This window comes from Sorex fumeus, unplaced genomic scaffold (genome assembly GCF_029834395.1).
Source record: "Sorex fumeus unplaced genomic scaffold, SorFum_2.1 ptg000044l, whole genome shotgun sequence".
Taxonomy (NCBI): Eukaryota; Metazoa; Chordata; class Mammalia; order Eulipotyphla; family Soricidae; genus Sorex; species Sorex fumeus.
The window spans coordinates 63,291,611-63,307,814 of NW_026606101.1; the positions used below are offsets into that span (position 1 = coordinate 63,291,611).

The 16,204-nt window shown below is 42.3% G+C and overlaps 1 protein-coding gene across 1 annotated transcript in view; it reads right to left on the reverse strand.

Annotated features, from left to right (window-relative positions):
* PPM1L (protein phosphatase, Mg2+/Mn2+ dependent 1L) overlaps window positions 1-16,204 on the reverse strand; it is a 239,598-nt gene that overhangs the window by 3,076 nt on the left and 220,318 nt on the right. The window contains exon 3 of the mRNA XM_056121449.1: window positions 1,750-1,911. Within this exon, the coding sequence (XP_055977424.1) occupies window positions 1,750-1,911 (162 nt within the window). The remainder of the gene's footprint in view (window positions 1-1,749; window positions 1,912-16,204) is intronic.

A 16,204-nucleotide genomic window follows, 5' to 3' on the forward strand; every position in this document is an offset into this window, starting at 1 on the left:
ATGCATATTCTGTATGCCTGTGCTTTCACCAGAGCGAGCTAAGCTTATCTTCAGCTCAGGGCCCCAGAGGGGGGAAGCTTGGGGAGAGGGTGACTTGGCAAGCAAGGAGCCAGCATTCTCCTTCAGCTCACTGACGCTTGATAGATGCTCCTGAAACATTACTGTTCCACCCCATCAACAGAAAACCTGACCAAAGCCTTCATTAAAAATTATTCTGCATCTCAGGCAGTCAGTGAAGCAGGAGGTTGTAAAAATATTCGACAGTTTTTGATTTAATGGTACAGCTTCCTACTGTGAAAACTCTAATGCTGATTAGGTTCTGGGAAGAAGCTGGCTTGTAGAGGCGGAGCTGGCCTGCTGGTCACAGCAGGCGGCAGCGGCCCTCTGGCCCTCTTGGCCAGAGACCCAGGGTTCATGCAGTCCCCTCCAGAAGCTGGGCCTGCCACTTGGCGGGGCATGCAGAGCCAACATACTGCAGTTGTGAGTAGAAAAGAATGCCTGCAAGCTGAATTATGAAAATAGAATCATCGACTGGTGATTTTCCTTCAAGTCTCTGTTGCAGCAACACCTTGGTGAGGCTCACACACACTGCACCCCACTTAAAACTGTACCCAGCTTTATGTCTCTCCATAGCATTCATTACCTTGAAATATGCTAATCTGCTTGTTTGTACTCATTTATTTTATCGTGAATGTCTGTCAATTCCATTACCCCACTCCATCCAATTTCAGAATGTCATTTTGTACCCCTGGCCTCCAGTTATCGAAAACTAATGTATCACTGTATCACTGTCATTCCGTTGTTCACCGATTTACTTGAGTGGGCGCCAGTACCGTCTCTATTCCTCCCAGCCTGAGATTTTAGCAGCCTCTCCTTACACGTCTTTCCCAATGATTGGAGGCTCTTTCAGGGTCAGGGGAATGAGACCTTTTATCATTATTGTTTTTGGCATATCGAATTCACCATGGGGAGCTTGCCAGGCTCTGCCCGTGTGGGCGGGATACTCTTGGTAGCTTGCTGGGCTCTCCAAGAGGCATATTTGATGGGGATCAGACAGTAGGCAACAAAATCATAGAGAGAAATATGTGTATGTGTGTGTGTGTGTGTGTGTGTGTGTGTGTATAACTAATGAAAAAAATACTCCATCAACCCCTGAAATATTTACTTAACCTCAGTGCTGTGCTATGGAAGGAATAGGTGCAAGTTGTTGTCACCAAGAGCTTGGAGCTGGGAAGGCAAGACAAGGGTCAGGTATGCGTATACATTGTGAAAGGTCACCCAAGGGGTCCACAGAGGTGGCCGAGGAAAGACTAAAGGCACACCTGGTCTGGGCACAGTGAGAGAGGAAAGGCTTCCAAAAGAACAGTCATTAAATGACAAGTGACTGTTAATCACTGTAGAGTGGGGACACCCCTTGCAAAGGCACAAAGATGTGAGATATAAGATTCATCTGGGGAATAGCTGTTTACTGTGGCTCTGATGGAAAAAGCAAGGCAAGAGGCGAAAGTGAGGCAGAACGCAGGGCTCGCAGACCTTATTGGCCTTCAAAACAGAAAATAATGATTTTGGCCCTTTTGGAGTCCTTGGCCATGAAGAAGGGCACATTTAAGTGGACATTTATTTGAGAGGCAATGAGACAGGAAATGCGCTGCTCCCTGTGCGGCAGCCTTATCTACCAGGGGTGGTCAAGTGAACCACAGTCCCCTGAACAAGAAGGCTGACAGTTCTCTAAGGCATTTTCAAGCTCACCAGCTTTCTTTATCCGCTTTCTTTCCTTCAGTTGGTAAGGCTTGTGATCATGGGATAAGGGAATGGCGTTCCCATCCTTGTCACACAGGACACCGCGAGAGTCGCCCACGTTGGCCACAGTCAGGTCTTTGTCTGAGAGAAGGGCGATCAAACACGTTGTACCTGAAAACCAGAGGAAGGAGGCAATGGAGGAGGTCAGCGAGGCACAGAGATTCAACTCTCCGGATTATTGAACTCTTTAGTCATTAGAACTGGAGAGAATTTGGTTCCAGCAACCCTGGATGGCTGTTCACTTCAACAACACTGACCAATTCTGACAAGGTTCAACCATGTTAGGCTGTCACTGAAATAAGCTAGGGCAACAGCATCATTCTCCCAAGTCATTCCCCCACCCCGTTACTTTTAATTTAAACACTTAATACACTTAAAAGGACTAGGAAAAAATAAAAACAAGTTTGAAGGTACACACAATCAATACAAACTTTCTGTTTCTCCTCAGCACTGTTTCTGTGTTCAAGTTGAAGATGGGGGATGGGAGTTCGGTGGCCCGCTCAGGTAGAGTCTGGAAGAGCCAGTAAGATCAATGGAGCCGGGGAGCATACAATGAGGCCCTCTTAGCCAGGCCAACAGACTGCGCACCAGGCTGTTTTCACTCGGGGTGCCCCAGAGAGGGGGCCGGGTAAGAGCCCTCCCCACCCCAATGACCCAGCAGCTGACCTCCACTGCCCAATTGCCGCCACACCACGCTCCAGGCCACTCCCCACCCGCTCTGGCTGAGTCTCACATATGAGTGAACATATTCCTGGACCGCGTGGCCATGACACATCATAAGACACTCCCTACCCATTCTCCATAATTACCACACCATATTTGATGGGGTTCGTTCAGTAGGTGACTAATCATAGAGGGAAATATATATGCATATATGCATATTTTCAGATACCAAAGCTCACATCACTCAAACTTTGACAACATGTTAGTGATATCCTATAGAATGTCTTAATGGCTCCTGCCAAAATAGAACAATCATCACACTGTTTTCTGTATGAACACTTTTTTGTAAGCATGTTCAGCAGTTCTTCATAACAGACAATACAAAATATATTCTTTCAGTTGTATTTGGAGACAGAAATTGGGGTCTGGGATGGAAACATCCTGAATTTGGTGGTGGGAAGGTGTATTGGTGGTGGGATTGGTGTTTGAATATTAAATGTAATCAAAAATTGTGAACTAACATAAAATAAAAAAATAAAAAAAAGATCAATGAAGATCAATGGAGTCATAGGGAGCCATGTTGCCTATCAGAGTGTGACAGTAAAGGTGTGATGGGGCAAGACTATAAGATAGAAGCAGAAAAACCTACAGTGATGGCAGAAATGAGGCCCCACAGATGGTAAGGTCAGAGTATGAAGGAAAGTATGACCGAAGACTGTTTACCTGGACACACCTCCCCCGCCCCTCCACACCACTGTTGGTTACAATAAAAACTCTCCTCAAATTGTTCTTGGAATTAAAATGGGTTAAATAGAGCTGAACAGTTTGATCCAGTTGGAATTGCCCTTATTACCTGCTTGGTGCCCTCTGTTTGACTGATTTCTCTCCTTCCTCTTTCTTCCCTTCTGTCAGAGTAGGCAAATGCACAACCCAAGCAAGTACCTTAAATTGATAGTCCCTTTACTTAGTGAAAGTATTCATCAGTTTGTCTTTGCTACTACTTTCCTCCTCATCAAGGCCCTGTGGCATGAGAGAACCGAAAATTCATCCAAACAGATCTTTAAGTCTTCATAGAATAAGAATAGAATAAGAAGGAACTGGGTTCCTTAAATAGATGTAAAGAAGAAATACAAGTTGATGTCAAGAGTATGGAATACAGTTAGCATGACCAGATATTAAAATTCTATTCAAAATCCCATTATATGTATGTTCAATAAACTGCCTTGATTAGAAATGGAAACACGTGAAACTCAAGATTTCCTGTATGAAAAATAGCATGGAAGCATAAAAGATTATCCAAGAAAATGACAGCTCATTTACCTTAACAATACAAATATAAATGCAAGTTCAACTAATATAATTAAAAATTGTTAGTTTTCATTTTTGATAGCCATATTTTAGTTTTCAATTTAAATATTTCAATTCTTACTTTGTTTTCAAGTTATCAATTTTTTTGATCTGATTGTTTAATGTGTCTAATACAATAAGAGCATAAATTCTCCTAAGTTCTTGGAGTTTGAAAGGTGAAACAGAACATTACCTTCCAGAAGATTACATGGTCTCATGACAATCTATCAGTGTGATTCCTAGAGCTGTTTCTCTATAAGCTGTTTCTCTTTCCCCCTCTCAGGCTGCATAAACAGAAACTTCCTGTTCCTGACTTCTGCTTCATCATCTCAGTCTATACTGCCAGTTTGGCTGACACTCCAGAGGTCTCTGGCATTCAGCCATAGCAGCTCTACATCCATTTGTTAGCATAGCTGCCATATAAGATTTTTTTTTTTTTAAGCAGGGAGGTCATTTTTACAGCTAGAAAAAAAGGAAAATTCCCCATATACATGATGAAACTAAGAACTCCCCTGCGCCCCCCCCCCCCCCCAGCTCCCTGTTGTTTTTTGTTTTTCAGGCCATACCCAGTGGCGCTTGGGGTTTACTCCTGGCTCTGTGCTTAGGGGTCACTCTTGGTGGGGAAGAAGGGACCATATACAGTGCCAAGAATTGAAGCTAGATTCACTGCATGCAAGGCAAGCACCTCATCTGCTATACTAGCTCTCTGGCCCTGCTGCTGTGATATGAGGTTTCCATTTCAAAAGATCATTTCAGTGGCATTGTAGAAGATACCTAGAAGCAGGGAGAACAGATAGATTTAAAGAAGATCTGAGTTAGCAGAAAACATAGAGAGCACATCACTTAATCAGAGTGGATGAGTCATAGATGATGGAGACAAGAAGAGAAGGGAATGCCTAGAACACTGTTCTGGTGTCCAGAGGAGGGCAATGGGTGAACACAGACAAGGAGCAGACCCTAAAGGGGGCTTCTGGGAAAGAAACACAGGCAGAAAACCCCATTTTTTTGACTTGGAGTTCACCTGTGTGTTCCTGAGACTGTGGCAGTCACTGAGCTGCGAGGAGGGTCGGGCACTGTGGTGGGGAGAGATGCTGAGAGGAGGTGAGGAGCCTCAGTCACCAGACACAGGACAGCAAAGCTGGCCTGGACCTCTCCTGCTCTTGTTCTTTACTGCTTCAAGCTCTTTTTATGTTTTGGGGCCACATCTGGCAATGCTCAAGGGTTACTCCTGGCTCTGCACTCAGGAATCACTCCTGGTGCTGCTCAGGGGACTCTAGGGAATGCTGGGCATCCAACCTTGGACAGCCGCATGCAAGGCAAGCACCCTATCTATTGTACTATTGCACTGGCCCCCAGCAGGACTGTATTTTGAATAGACTTCTCTATTAGTGATAGATTTTTAAACCTGGTCAAAATGGCCGAACTCTAGACAGTGCAATTTGAGTTGCAGTTAGCACAGTGTTTGTGATCTGAAATGTCACCATTCCCTGCCGACATCCCAGGTCTAAGTATGAGTGAAAACAAACCAGGGTTCTTTTGTCTTAGCTCTTATTATTTGTGCTTAGCTCAGGATTCAGAGTGGTTTGTCATGGAATTTTATCATCTTCACAATTACTTTGTTGCTGAGAATTCCAGAAAAACACTGTACCCAAGAGAAATGGGCAGTCACCTTTTCCTTTACACACATGAGAAAAGAACAACACCAAAATTCTGGCTCTCAGTTCTGAGATAAAAAAACAAAACAAACATGTATTCTTTCATAGTACTATTTGTCAACAATATCAGGTCTCATGATATTATTTAATTTTGAACCCCAGGATGCTTTTATGTTAAGAATTTACCCTAGATGAGGGGCTGGAACAATAGCACAGTGGGTAGGGCGTTTGCCTTGCATGCTGGCCGACCCAGCAACCCAGATGTTCCCCCGAGCACCTCCAGGAGAGATTCCTGAGTGATGAGCCAGAGTAACCCCTGTGCATCGCCGGGTGTGACCCAGAAAGAAAAAAAATTTACCCTAGATGAGAATTTAATCACAAATGCTGAAGATATTTTGAAAATGTCACCTAATTACTTAGCAAATTTAAAGCAAAAAACCAAATTAAAAATGTAAATTCATACATACTTCAATGTGTCTAAGTGAAGTCTGGACTATTCAATACTCAAGAATCAGAAAAAAATAGTACCAAATTCTACTCTGTTGCTCAAGCTAAGAGTTATCTTTGATTTTTCTTTTTTCCTCATTCCTGATATTGAATTTACCATTAAGTTCAATTAGTCTTACCTTTAAACTGCATCTTAAGTGTTTCCAGGTCTTTTGTTCTCCCTGGGTTGACTCTAGTCCATTTGCTGCCACTTCAGTCAGGGGGTGATGTGTTAGTGCATCAGGGGAAAAACAAAGGTGACCAGGTTCTGTGTGATCTGGCCTCCAGGTAAACTGTCCAGGGCCCTGCCATACCAGGCTCAAGGATTTCCTGCCCAAACATCCAAGTCTTCTGCCTACCACTCTTCCCTGTCCTTGACACTGGCTGACTAAGGCAAACGATGGCATCTTCCAAGTGTGATATCTTCAAGGGAGCACCTGGGAGAGAGGCCTTTTCTGGCAGGAGATCTTATTTTCTCATTTCTTTTATTGCTCTCACAATGCCAATGGTGTTAACTTGATTATTTAAATAATTTATTTAATATCAATCTTCCCCTGTTCGATGCCAACTTCACAAGGGCAGGCTGTTGCTGGCTTGTTTCTCTAACTCGAAAGCTGAGCCTACATCAGAAGCATGCAGTAACTTCTGCATAAATGAATTAACCAATAAGTGAATAAATAATCACATACTGTTTCCTTGGTCCTCCTGATGTGGCTTTGTGCCAAGTTCTGTTTAATTAATTAAAGCTCTGACTTAATTATTTTCTCAGAACCTGTTAGCGATTTGACACCATCTCATATCTCACCTTCCAGATTTTACCAGTAGGTGACGCATTACACATTGGTTAACATCGTGTCCCATGCATGTACATGCTCACAGGTACACTGCTAGTAAGTGGGTAGAATTTCCAGCACAAGCCTATCAACGGTTTGTTCCTCCAGTGCAGGCTCCTGGTCTACTGAGATAAGGGCAGTGCTTCCATCCTCATTATAGCCTGAGAAGCTGTGGCACCTTCCGAAGATACACCATGGTGGTTTTCACGTGAACCACCTGGTTTAGCTCAGACCTCACTGTGTAGGTCATAGAAGCCTATTTCCCAGAAAAGGCATTTTTTTCTTGGTCTTGTCCTACTCTTATTTCCTTAGTGAAAACAAATGCAAATTATTTTTTATTTCTCTTAATTGATGAGTAGAGATTGAGAAAACTTTAACCAAGTAACGTGGAATATCTCCGTATCTTTCAGAAGATTTTAAAAAACTTTCTTAATGACATCAACAAAATAATCAATTTCCAATACTATAAATGCTGACAGCAGTTCAGGAAATTGATCTCTTAACACCTTAGCATGGAGAAGGGGTAAGGATTATTCCATCCATTAAGCAGATACAGGATACAGGAAATGAGACTTGAGGGTCAAGTATCTTATGTATGATTACCATCAGTCAATATGTATTACATGACTAAAAGATTAAAAAACCCATTCATCCAGAGTTACTGATCCAATTATTATAATAATGATAAATATCACTTGATAAACATTAGAAATTGGTAAACTGGTAAACGTTCTACTTATAGTCGGTAACTTACTCTGCACTACCCTATAACTCTAGGAACAGTCACTACCTTCATATTATAGTTGGGAACACTAGGTCTCATAGAACAGAATGTGCCCATGTCACACCCAGTCTGACTCCACCTGTAAAAATAAGTAGATTCTCTTTCTCTGAGCAATTCACCCTCACACCAGGAGAAATGATTTATGTATATTCAGCTTTTACATTTTGTGTTCTGAACAGTCCTCATCAACTTACTCCTTTTTCCAGAATATATATTATAGAAAAGTTTGTAAATCAGGAAAAAAATGATCAGTATGATATAAACTTCCTTGAGTATTATTTTGATTCTGTGTTAAACATTAAAGTGTATTTATTTATTTATTTTGCTTTTTGGATCACACCTGGCGATGCTCAGGGGGGGTTACTCCTGGCAGTGCTTAGGTTCCATATGGGATGCTGGGAATTGAACTCGGGTCAGCTGGGCATGTGCAAGGCAAATGCCCTATCCACTGTGCTATTGCTCCAGCCCCCTAAAGTGTCACTGTCCTCCTACTGTTCATCGATTTTGCTTGAGCGGGCCCAGTAACATGGTGAGACTTGTTGTTACTGTGTTTGGCATATCAAACATGTCATGGGTAGCTTGCCGGGCTCTCCGAAAGGGGCAGAGGAATCGAACTCGGGTCGGCCGGGTTGGCAGCATGCAAGGCAAATGCCCTACCCACTGTGCTATCGCTCCAGCCCCCCTAAAGCGTATTTAAAAAAATAATTCTCTATAGTGGCCAATCAGAAGGCACCTAAACCTTTTTGAATAGGAAAAAACCGCCACAGCTGATAAGGATTATTTGACCTCCAGACCCTTTTAGTTTATACATTTTGTTAGTTTTGAAGTGAACGGCAAATTCTCATGCCTCTATAAAAGTGGGCAAAGTATAAGAGAAAAAAATCGCATGATCTCATGTTAAAGATTTAATTTCCCCCCCATTTTTGATTATTGATAAAATATATTTTTACTCTCAGAAACAGACAGCTTACATTAGGTCTCAGTGTTTGGTGTACAACAGGGAAAACAGGGCCCATGGAAAGCGGAGAACAAGTGTTAGAAGGGCAGAGTTCTTCAGCCACGAGGATGCTGACGCACAGGAATACGGGTGAAGATGTCAGGTTCATGCTGAGAAATTCTTCAGTTTCCGAGGGTAGTGGTTTTTATGTGACTCCTGAGTTTTAAATGCTGGCAACTCTTATTTTAAAAACCAGTTGCAAATCAGCAAAAGGTAACTCTAGGTCAACTTTTTTCCCTTCGGAGGGGGTGTCTACACCTGCGTTTGGGGGCTGCCCCTGGCTCTGTGCTAGAGAATTCTCCTAGGGGTGCTCAGGGGATCGTGCAGTGCCAGGGCATGAGCTTGGACCTCTTGCAGGCAGAGCTGTGCTCAGCCCTCTGAGTCACCCCCGATCTGCTCAACTTCTTGCCCCCTCCCCCACCCCTCCACATCTCCTCTCTTCTCTCCAGTCCTTTCCTCCTCTCTTCTCCCCTCCTCTCACCTTTCCTCTCCCCGCCTCTCCTCTTCTTTCCCTCCCTCCACCCCGCCCTTCTTTCTTTTCTTCTGATGGAATCATCATGAGCCACAAAGTAACAAAGACATTTATGAGTTTCAGGTGTGCACTGTTCCAACACCAATCCCTTCATCAGTGCCCACTATCCTCCACCAAGGACCTCCGTTTCCCTCCCATGCCCCAACTGTTCCTCTCCTGCACCGTTCTGGTGCTCCTTCCCTAACTTCCACCCCCAGCCCACCCCTGCTCCAGTGGCAAGCTTCCTATTGAAGACCAGGTCTCCTGCTCTTTGTGTCTATTGCCACTGGGCATTCGATATTCCTCTCTGAGGGTTCTTTCTATTCCACACAGGAAGAGAGATGTTTCTGAGTCTGCTTCCCTCTGACTGGTTTCACTTTCCCTCTGACTGTGTTGTGTAATTATAGTATGTTAATCATGTAAATACAGATGATTAAAAAGAATAACAGGGTTATGAGAACTCATATTATTTCAGTGTTTGTTTTTTATGTTTTCTGTGAGTAAAATCACAATTTCTCTTTTTCTTGCGGGTGGGAGGCTGGGCAGAGTGGAGAAAGCGAACTGGGATTCACGTGCCTTTGGAGTCTTGCTTTATGACACACAGGGGACTTGCTTCCAGACAAGGCCACATTGCTCATCGTGATTCTCCTCACATTACAGTCTCTTCTAATTACGCTGAAACAGAAACTGCTATTTTTCTTTAAGGAAGAGAGAGATACTGGGGATGGGTAGATAAGGGGTGACCATGCATAAGGAGGGAAAGAAGACACATGGGGGGTGGTTGGAGGGGGTGTTACAGTAGCCTAAAGGCCATTTATTATACAGAGCAGAGGAAAATCAACACATTTTGAGGATGAGAAGTTTATCTTGAGAAGGGCTGCCAATGAATGGCAGCTCGAGAGCACAATTTCAGGGTCTCAATGACAGGGCCTGCTGACAGAAATTATATTGCTTACAACATATTGGAAAAAGAGCAGGTGGAGCCAGTCGTTAATGAAAGAATCCCAGGGAACGAGAAGATCACAGCAGGGGTCTGATCTTATCGCACTGCCTCTCTCAGCCTGGGCTGTGCTGTACAGCAGATGAAGTGCCAGCTGCTCAGATACTTTTCCTGCCCCCTCGCCCCTGTCAGCAAATCTTTTAGTCTGCGCAAGTCTGACCTGCTTAGAGCTTGTTCAACAGTCTTCCTTGAAATAATTAATGCCATGGAAGAGACATCTGTCGTCTGCAAAACTGGAGAGCAAGCTCTTTTCTTTATTCTCCCACTGACTGTCCCAGTCCTGGTACCCTGTGCGCGAAATCCTCTCAAGCCCCGTGTGTAGCCAGGCTGAGACAATCAGGTGACACAATCTAGCTGAGCAGGAGGCTGTTAGATTAATACCAGTGAACAATTCAGTGAGCAAATCATGCCAGAAACCAATAGCTCCCCTGTAATATCTTAATAAAGAGATTTTCATTTTTTTTCATTTCATCATCCTGTTATTCGTCGATTGCCTCGAGCAGGCCCCAGTAACGTCTCTTTCATCCTAGCCCTGAGATTATATTCACGGCTCTTTAGGAGAATGAGACCCATCATTGTTACTGGTATTTGGCATATTTGGTACGCCACGGGGAGTTTGCCAGACTCTGCCCTGTGGGCAGGCTACATTCGATAGCCTGCAAGTTTGTCCAAAATAGGAATGAGACAATAAGATGTCATAAAAAAAAAGGTCTGATAAGAGATGGAGGGCTATTTTATGAGCATCTTGAATGGAAAGTGACCTGAGGAAAAAAAAATCTACATGTAGAGACAATTGAGGGTCAAAGTTATTCAGGCTACCACATGACCATCCATTGTATTTGTATATTTGTAAGAAATAGGGTTATTATAAATAAAAGAATTTTCTTCTCCTCTCTTTTTTTTTGTATTCAATTTATCAAAATCAATTTAATTTTTATTTAAAGGAGGAAAGGGCCAGCTCCACCCCCATCCCATGAGGCCCCACGTGTCTCATCCCTGCGGGCCCAAACCTGACATTCTTCTCCTCTCTGAGACTTCTACATAGGTGAAAATATCAACCACTGAGTTTGACACTGGCTAAATGTGAGACAGTCATCTGATGATGGAGTCTATTATTTAAAAGTCGGGAGTTTAATTCTAGATTTAGGTAAACTTGGGCTCTTCCCCTTCAAATGCATACTAATAAACTTATTTCAAAAAGTGAAAAACTATGTTCAAGAGCCAGAAAGGTCTTGCCAAGCTACATATAAAAATCAATGAGGGGGCAGGCGATAATTCAAGTTTATGCAAATTGAGGGAGGATTCATTTAGTTTTCATACTTTACCAGAGTAAAATACACATATGTCACCTGATGTTCCTATATTCCATTTTAAAGTTGAGATGTTCTTCAACTACTAAGAATGTTTATTTCACACCTGAGTGTGGTCTGTGTATCTTTCTAATCTTTCTTTTTCAGTTAGGTATGGACAAGTAACTTCCTATTAAAATGATCACATGCACTGGGGAAGTCTTAGAAAATCATAACTGGATTTCTTTTTTTTTTTTGTCACACCCAGCGATGCTCAGGGGTTATTCCTGGCTCTGCACTCAGGAATTACTCCTGATGGTGCTTGGGGGACCATATGGGATGCTGGGAATCGAACTTGGGTTGGCTGCGTGCAAGTCAAATGCCCTATTCACTGTGCTATCACTCCAGCCCCCATAGCTGGATCTTTATGGCAGGAACTTGCATTTACACTGGCGTAACTATTACATATATATATATATACATATATATATAAGCAAACAGGATTTTGTGATGCTCATTAACATACTTTTCATAACTACTGCTGACATTTAGTTCGGATGATAGCATAGTACTGAAGTTAATTTATAATTATACAAATGCAATTTGGTTTCTAGGTCCAGTATCTTTTAATAGTGAATAATTTTTTTTTCACAGCTTCTTTAATTCTTCCACAAAAGCCAGAGATGCACTGACTATATTTTTCTTATCTCCATGCTCTTTGAGGATTTTTCAGTAAGTAATCTCATTTCTATAATTGTTCTCAGCAGATTATATGTACAAGCAATACAAGCAACACACTGCTTTTTTAGCTCTTTTTTTTTTTGCCTTTTGGGGTCACACCCGGCGATTCTCAGGGCTTACTTCTGGCTCTGCACTTGGGAATTACTCCTGGCAGTGCTCTAGGCTCACCATAAGGGGTGCTGAGGACCTAACTTGGGTTGACCACATGCAAGGCAAAAAGGCCCCATCCATTGTACTATCTCTTCATCTGAAGGGGATTTTACTTTTTTTTGTTTGTTTGTTTTTTTGTTTTGTTTTTTGGGTCACATTCGGCGATGCACAGGAGTTACTCCTGGTTCATGTGCTCAGGAATTACTCCTGGCGGTGCTCAGGGGACCATATGGGTTGCTGGGAATCGAACCTAGGTCAGCTGCGTGCAAGGCAAATGCCCTACATGCTGTACTATTGCTCCAGCCCCGGATTTTACTTTTTAAATAAAGATTGTGAGCAAAACGACATAGAGAGAAAGGAGGATGGAAGAAGAGGTATAATCTGATCTGTGCTCAACAGAGCAGTCCACTTTCTTTGATCGTTTTTCTCTTACCCTTTTTCTCAACCCCTGAACCCTCTTTGCTGTCAAATCTTGTCTTTTTGTTTTGTCTATTTCTTTGATTTTCCAAGCAATACTCATGGGGGCCCTGAGGCTCCTCCGGACAATGGGGGTTAACTGGGCAGGATGGTTCAATAGTGAGGCTGGTAATACTATACCACTCAGGCTGAACCTGGCAGTGCTTGGGGGTGGATGACGTTGGGGATCAACCTGGGGGGTCACATGCACACAGGTCATGTCCTCAAGTCCTTTGAGCAACCTCTTCAGTCCCAGAACTAATCTGGACTTTGAGATCACCAAGTTATCTTTATTTAAATGCCCACATATCTATGTATCTACTTACAAATAAATATGTCTGGAAAGGATGTCCCCTGGGGTTACTAGTTGAAGCACCCACACCCTTGCATGTACGTGACCCTTTACTCAGCAGGCACTCCTTGTTCTACAAGAATTAAGATTTCTATGGCTGAAGAACAAAGAGAAATGAAGCCACGGTTAACATTTAAGTTTCCAGGAGGCTGTGGACCTCAAACAGGCATACTGTCATAGAGAAAAATCTTCATAAGTGTTCATCAGCTCTGGTTCTACAGGAATGAAAAGATGGAACAAACGGCAAGTTTCCTTTCCAAGAACTTGAGCCTTTCCATTCCTCTGCAAAGACCCCTAAGGCGAGCCAGGAAGAAGGAGATGTTAGTGACAGGGAGATAAGGCAAGACAAAGAGAAAAATGAAAGGAAATCTTTGACAACTGGATCTATAATAATCGTATGGAGCTGAAAGCAAAGAAGACCAAGACTTGTTCTATAGTGATCTATCCATGAAGCCATAACCCCAGTAAGAATGGATGGTGGCTAAAGGAGAAGTGGCTTGGACAGCCCAAGCATAAAGAAGCAAACAGTTAAGAACTGCCGGCTTCCCCCATGGAGTGGCGACTTCCGGGAGCTTGAGAATGGGACAAGAGTGCTTCTAACCACATGTCCTGCTTTTCCTACGGCATTCCAGTAGGTGTGGAACAGCAACAAATCTTGATACTCATTTCAATTCCAGGGCAAAGGGGGATGTCACCATGACATCAACTTTGTATCTGCAAATAAAAACCTGAGAAAAATGAGGAAGTTATGTACTTGTAAGTTACTAGAACAAAATTTTACTATAGGATTCCAGACGAACTCAGGATCTAAGTTACTGTTCCATATTACAGAGGTAGACTATAATATTATGTTTCTACAGGGTAATTTCTTTCAAGAATGAAGGGGGGATTCCACTGCATTTCACTTTTAAACTAAGGACAGAGCAAACACTTGTTTATAATTTTACCTTGATCAAGGAATATTTTTTGTCTTATTATTTAATCAGAAATATGAACTGAGATCTGTGTATAAGTTGTATAGTGAAAGATGTAATGTAGAATTATTTTTAAAATAGAATCACTTAGAGTAGCAAGATAAAGGTCTAGTGATGTAGCTCAGTGGCAGAGTGCAGGTTTTTCATGCACAAGGACTCAGGTTTGATCCCTGGAACCCACCAAAACTAAAAAAACTGCAATGCAATAAAAATAATCAAAACAGACCACACAAGCATTATTACCAACATATTAAAGCTATTATGTTGACATTAAATTAGTTTCTGGAGAAAATGGGAACATGTTCATAAGTAACAAAAGAAAACTATACATGAAATCTTTCAGGAATACATTTGCAGTTTTCGTGGGTTCAATGACTGCAAACTCCTGGCGTCAAGGGATAGGGGATGGGCCGGTCCTTCTCATCCCCCTGCCCCCCATGGGACCCTGGAGGTCATGCCCACAAACTGCCTCCGGCTTCTACTTAAGCTCCTTGGTGGCCATGATCCAGAGACACACAAAAGAATCTCCAAACTGAGCAGCTTGCTGCAGAAATTTCTCCAGGCCCTAATTACCTGGAATTTTTGAGTTCTGGAGCATGAAACCACTCCTGTGGCTGCATGACATCTTGTGCTATTCATAACAAGCAGTACAAAAAAGAGTATGGGGGAGATTGTCTTCCATAGAGGCATGGGGAGGGGTGGAATGGGGGGATTCTGGGGTTCTTGGTAGTGGAAGATGTGCACTGGTGGAAGGTTGGGTGATGGATCATTATATGATTGAAACTCAAACAGGAAAGCTTTGTAACAGTATCTCAGGGTGACTAAAAAACTAATAATAAAAAATAATAAAATACAATAAACATTCTGAATTAAAAAAAAAAGTAATGTGGAGTTCATGCCCAATTCAATCAGCTTAATCAATGGCTAAATAAATAGCAGTACTCTTAAACATTAAAAATAAAAAGAAATATATTAGCAGTTTAATTTTAAAATTATATGAATATTCCTATTTCACTTACATTACTTTGTAGATGTCTAAAAACAGGAAAAAACTACTAGAAGGAAACAAAAAGGATATTGGTTATTAAAGGTGATTGGAATGTTAAAAATTCTTTTCTAAATTTTCCCACATCGTTTAGCTTAAACCTGAGGAAAATGTTTGTCTTACAAAACAGGTGTTACTGATAAGCAAAAACATTTGCAGGAACCTTGCTAGGTGTGGTCTAAAGAGCACAAAACTTGTCGCAGTGTTCTGTGTGGGATGACACCTCGGCATGTGGTTCCCAGGGGGTGGCCTGCTCTAAGAAAGTCCCCCAAGGAGCAATGAATCTGGGGATGGGCCGGTCCTGACTTGCTGGGGTTCTGCTACTCTGACTGCAAAATTCTAGTTGAGTTTCTAAATGATGTGTGGGGGTGTGTGCAAGCGCGCATGCGTGCGTGTGCATGTGTGTGCGCGTTTGTGCGTGTGTGTGTGTGCGCCTGTGCGCACACTAGTCCACTAGTTATTTTGCCTGGAGGCTAAAATTATTTATTCACTTAAATAGACTTTTTTTCAAGTACTCTCTGCCATGCCAGGCATCTTGATTGGAACAGAAGACTCAGAAATAACAGAGGCAGTCCGTAGGGAAAAAGGTCTCAGTTTAGAGGGGTGCCCATGGGGCAGACCAGATAGTCACTTCCAGTAAGTCAGTAAGTTAAGAAAGACAGAGAAAGACAGTGGTCTGCTGGCGAGGAGTTTGTTTAACAACGTTGGTACGGGGGAAGGCTTGCATTATGTGTATGTGTGCATGTTCATGCAGCTGAGCATGAGGTGAGTGGACAGTGGAATAAATAAAGGAATTTTTTGGTTCATACTTGAGAAATATTTAAAAATATTCTTTTAATATTATCAGGAGTAGGATATCTGATTTAATGAGTCCAAATAATGTCAAATCTAAATATGAAAATTACTGACATTAAGAAATGTCAAATCTTTTAACATCACCAAATTGCAAATATGAATACAGACTCAAACACTATTTAAGAAAGTGTGTTTAGAAAGAAAACAAGAAGAAAGTAAATTCCAACCTCTGTCTTAGAATGGCACAAATCAACTAAATGGAATTTCTGTGATTAATTACTTAGAGGCTTTGAACATATGCAGTGCCAGATTTTAGCTTCAGAAAC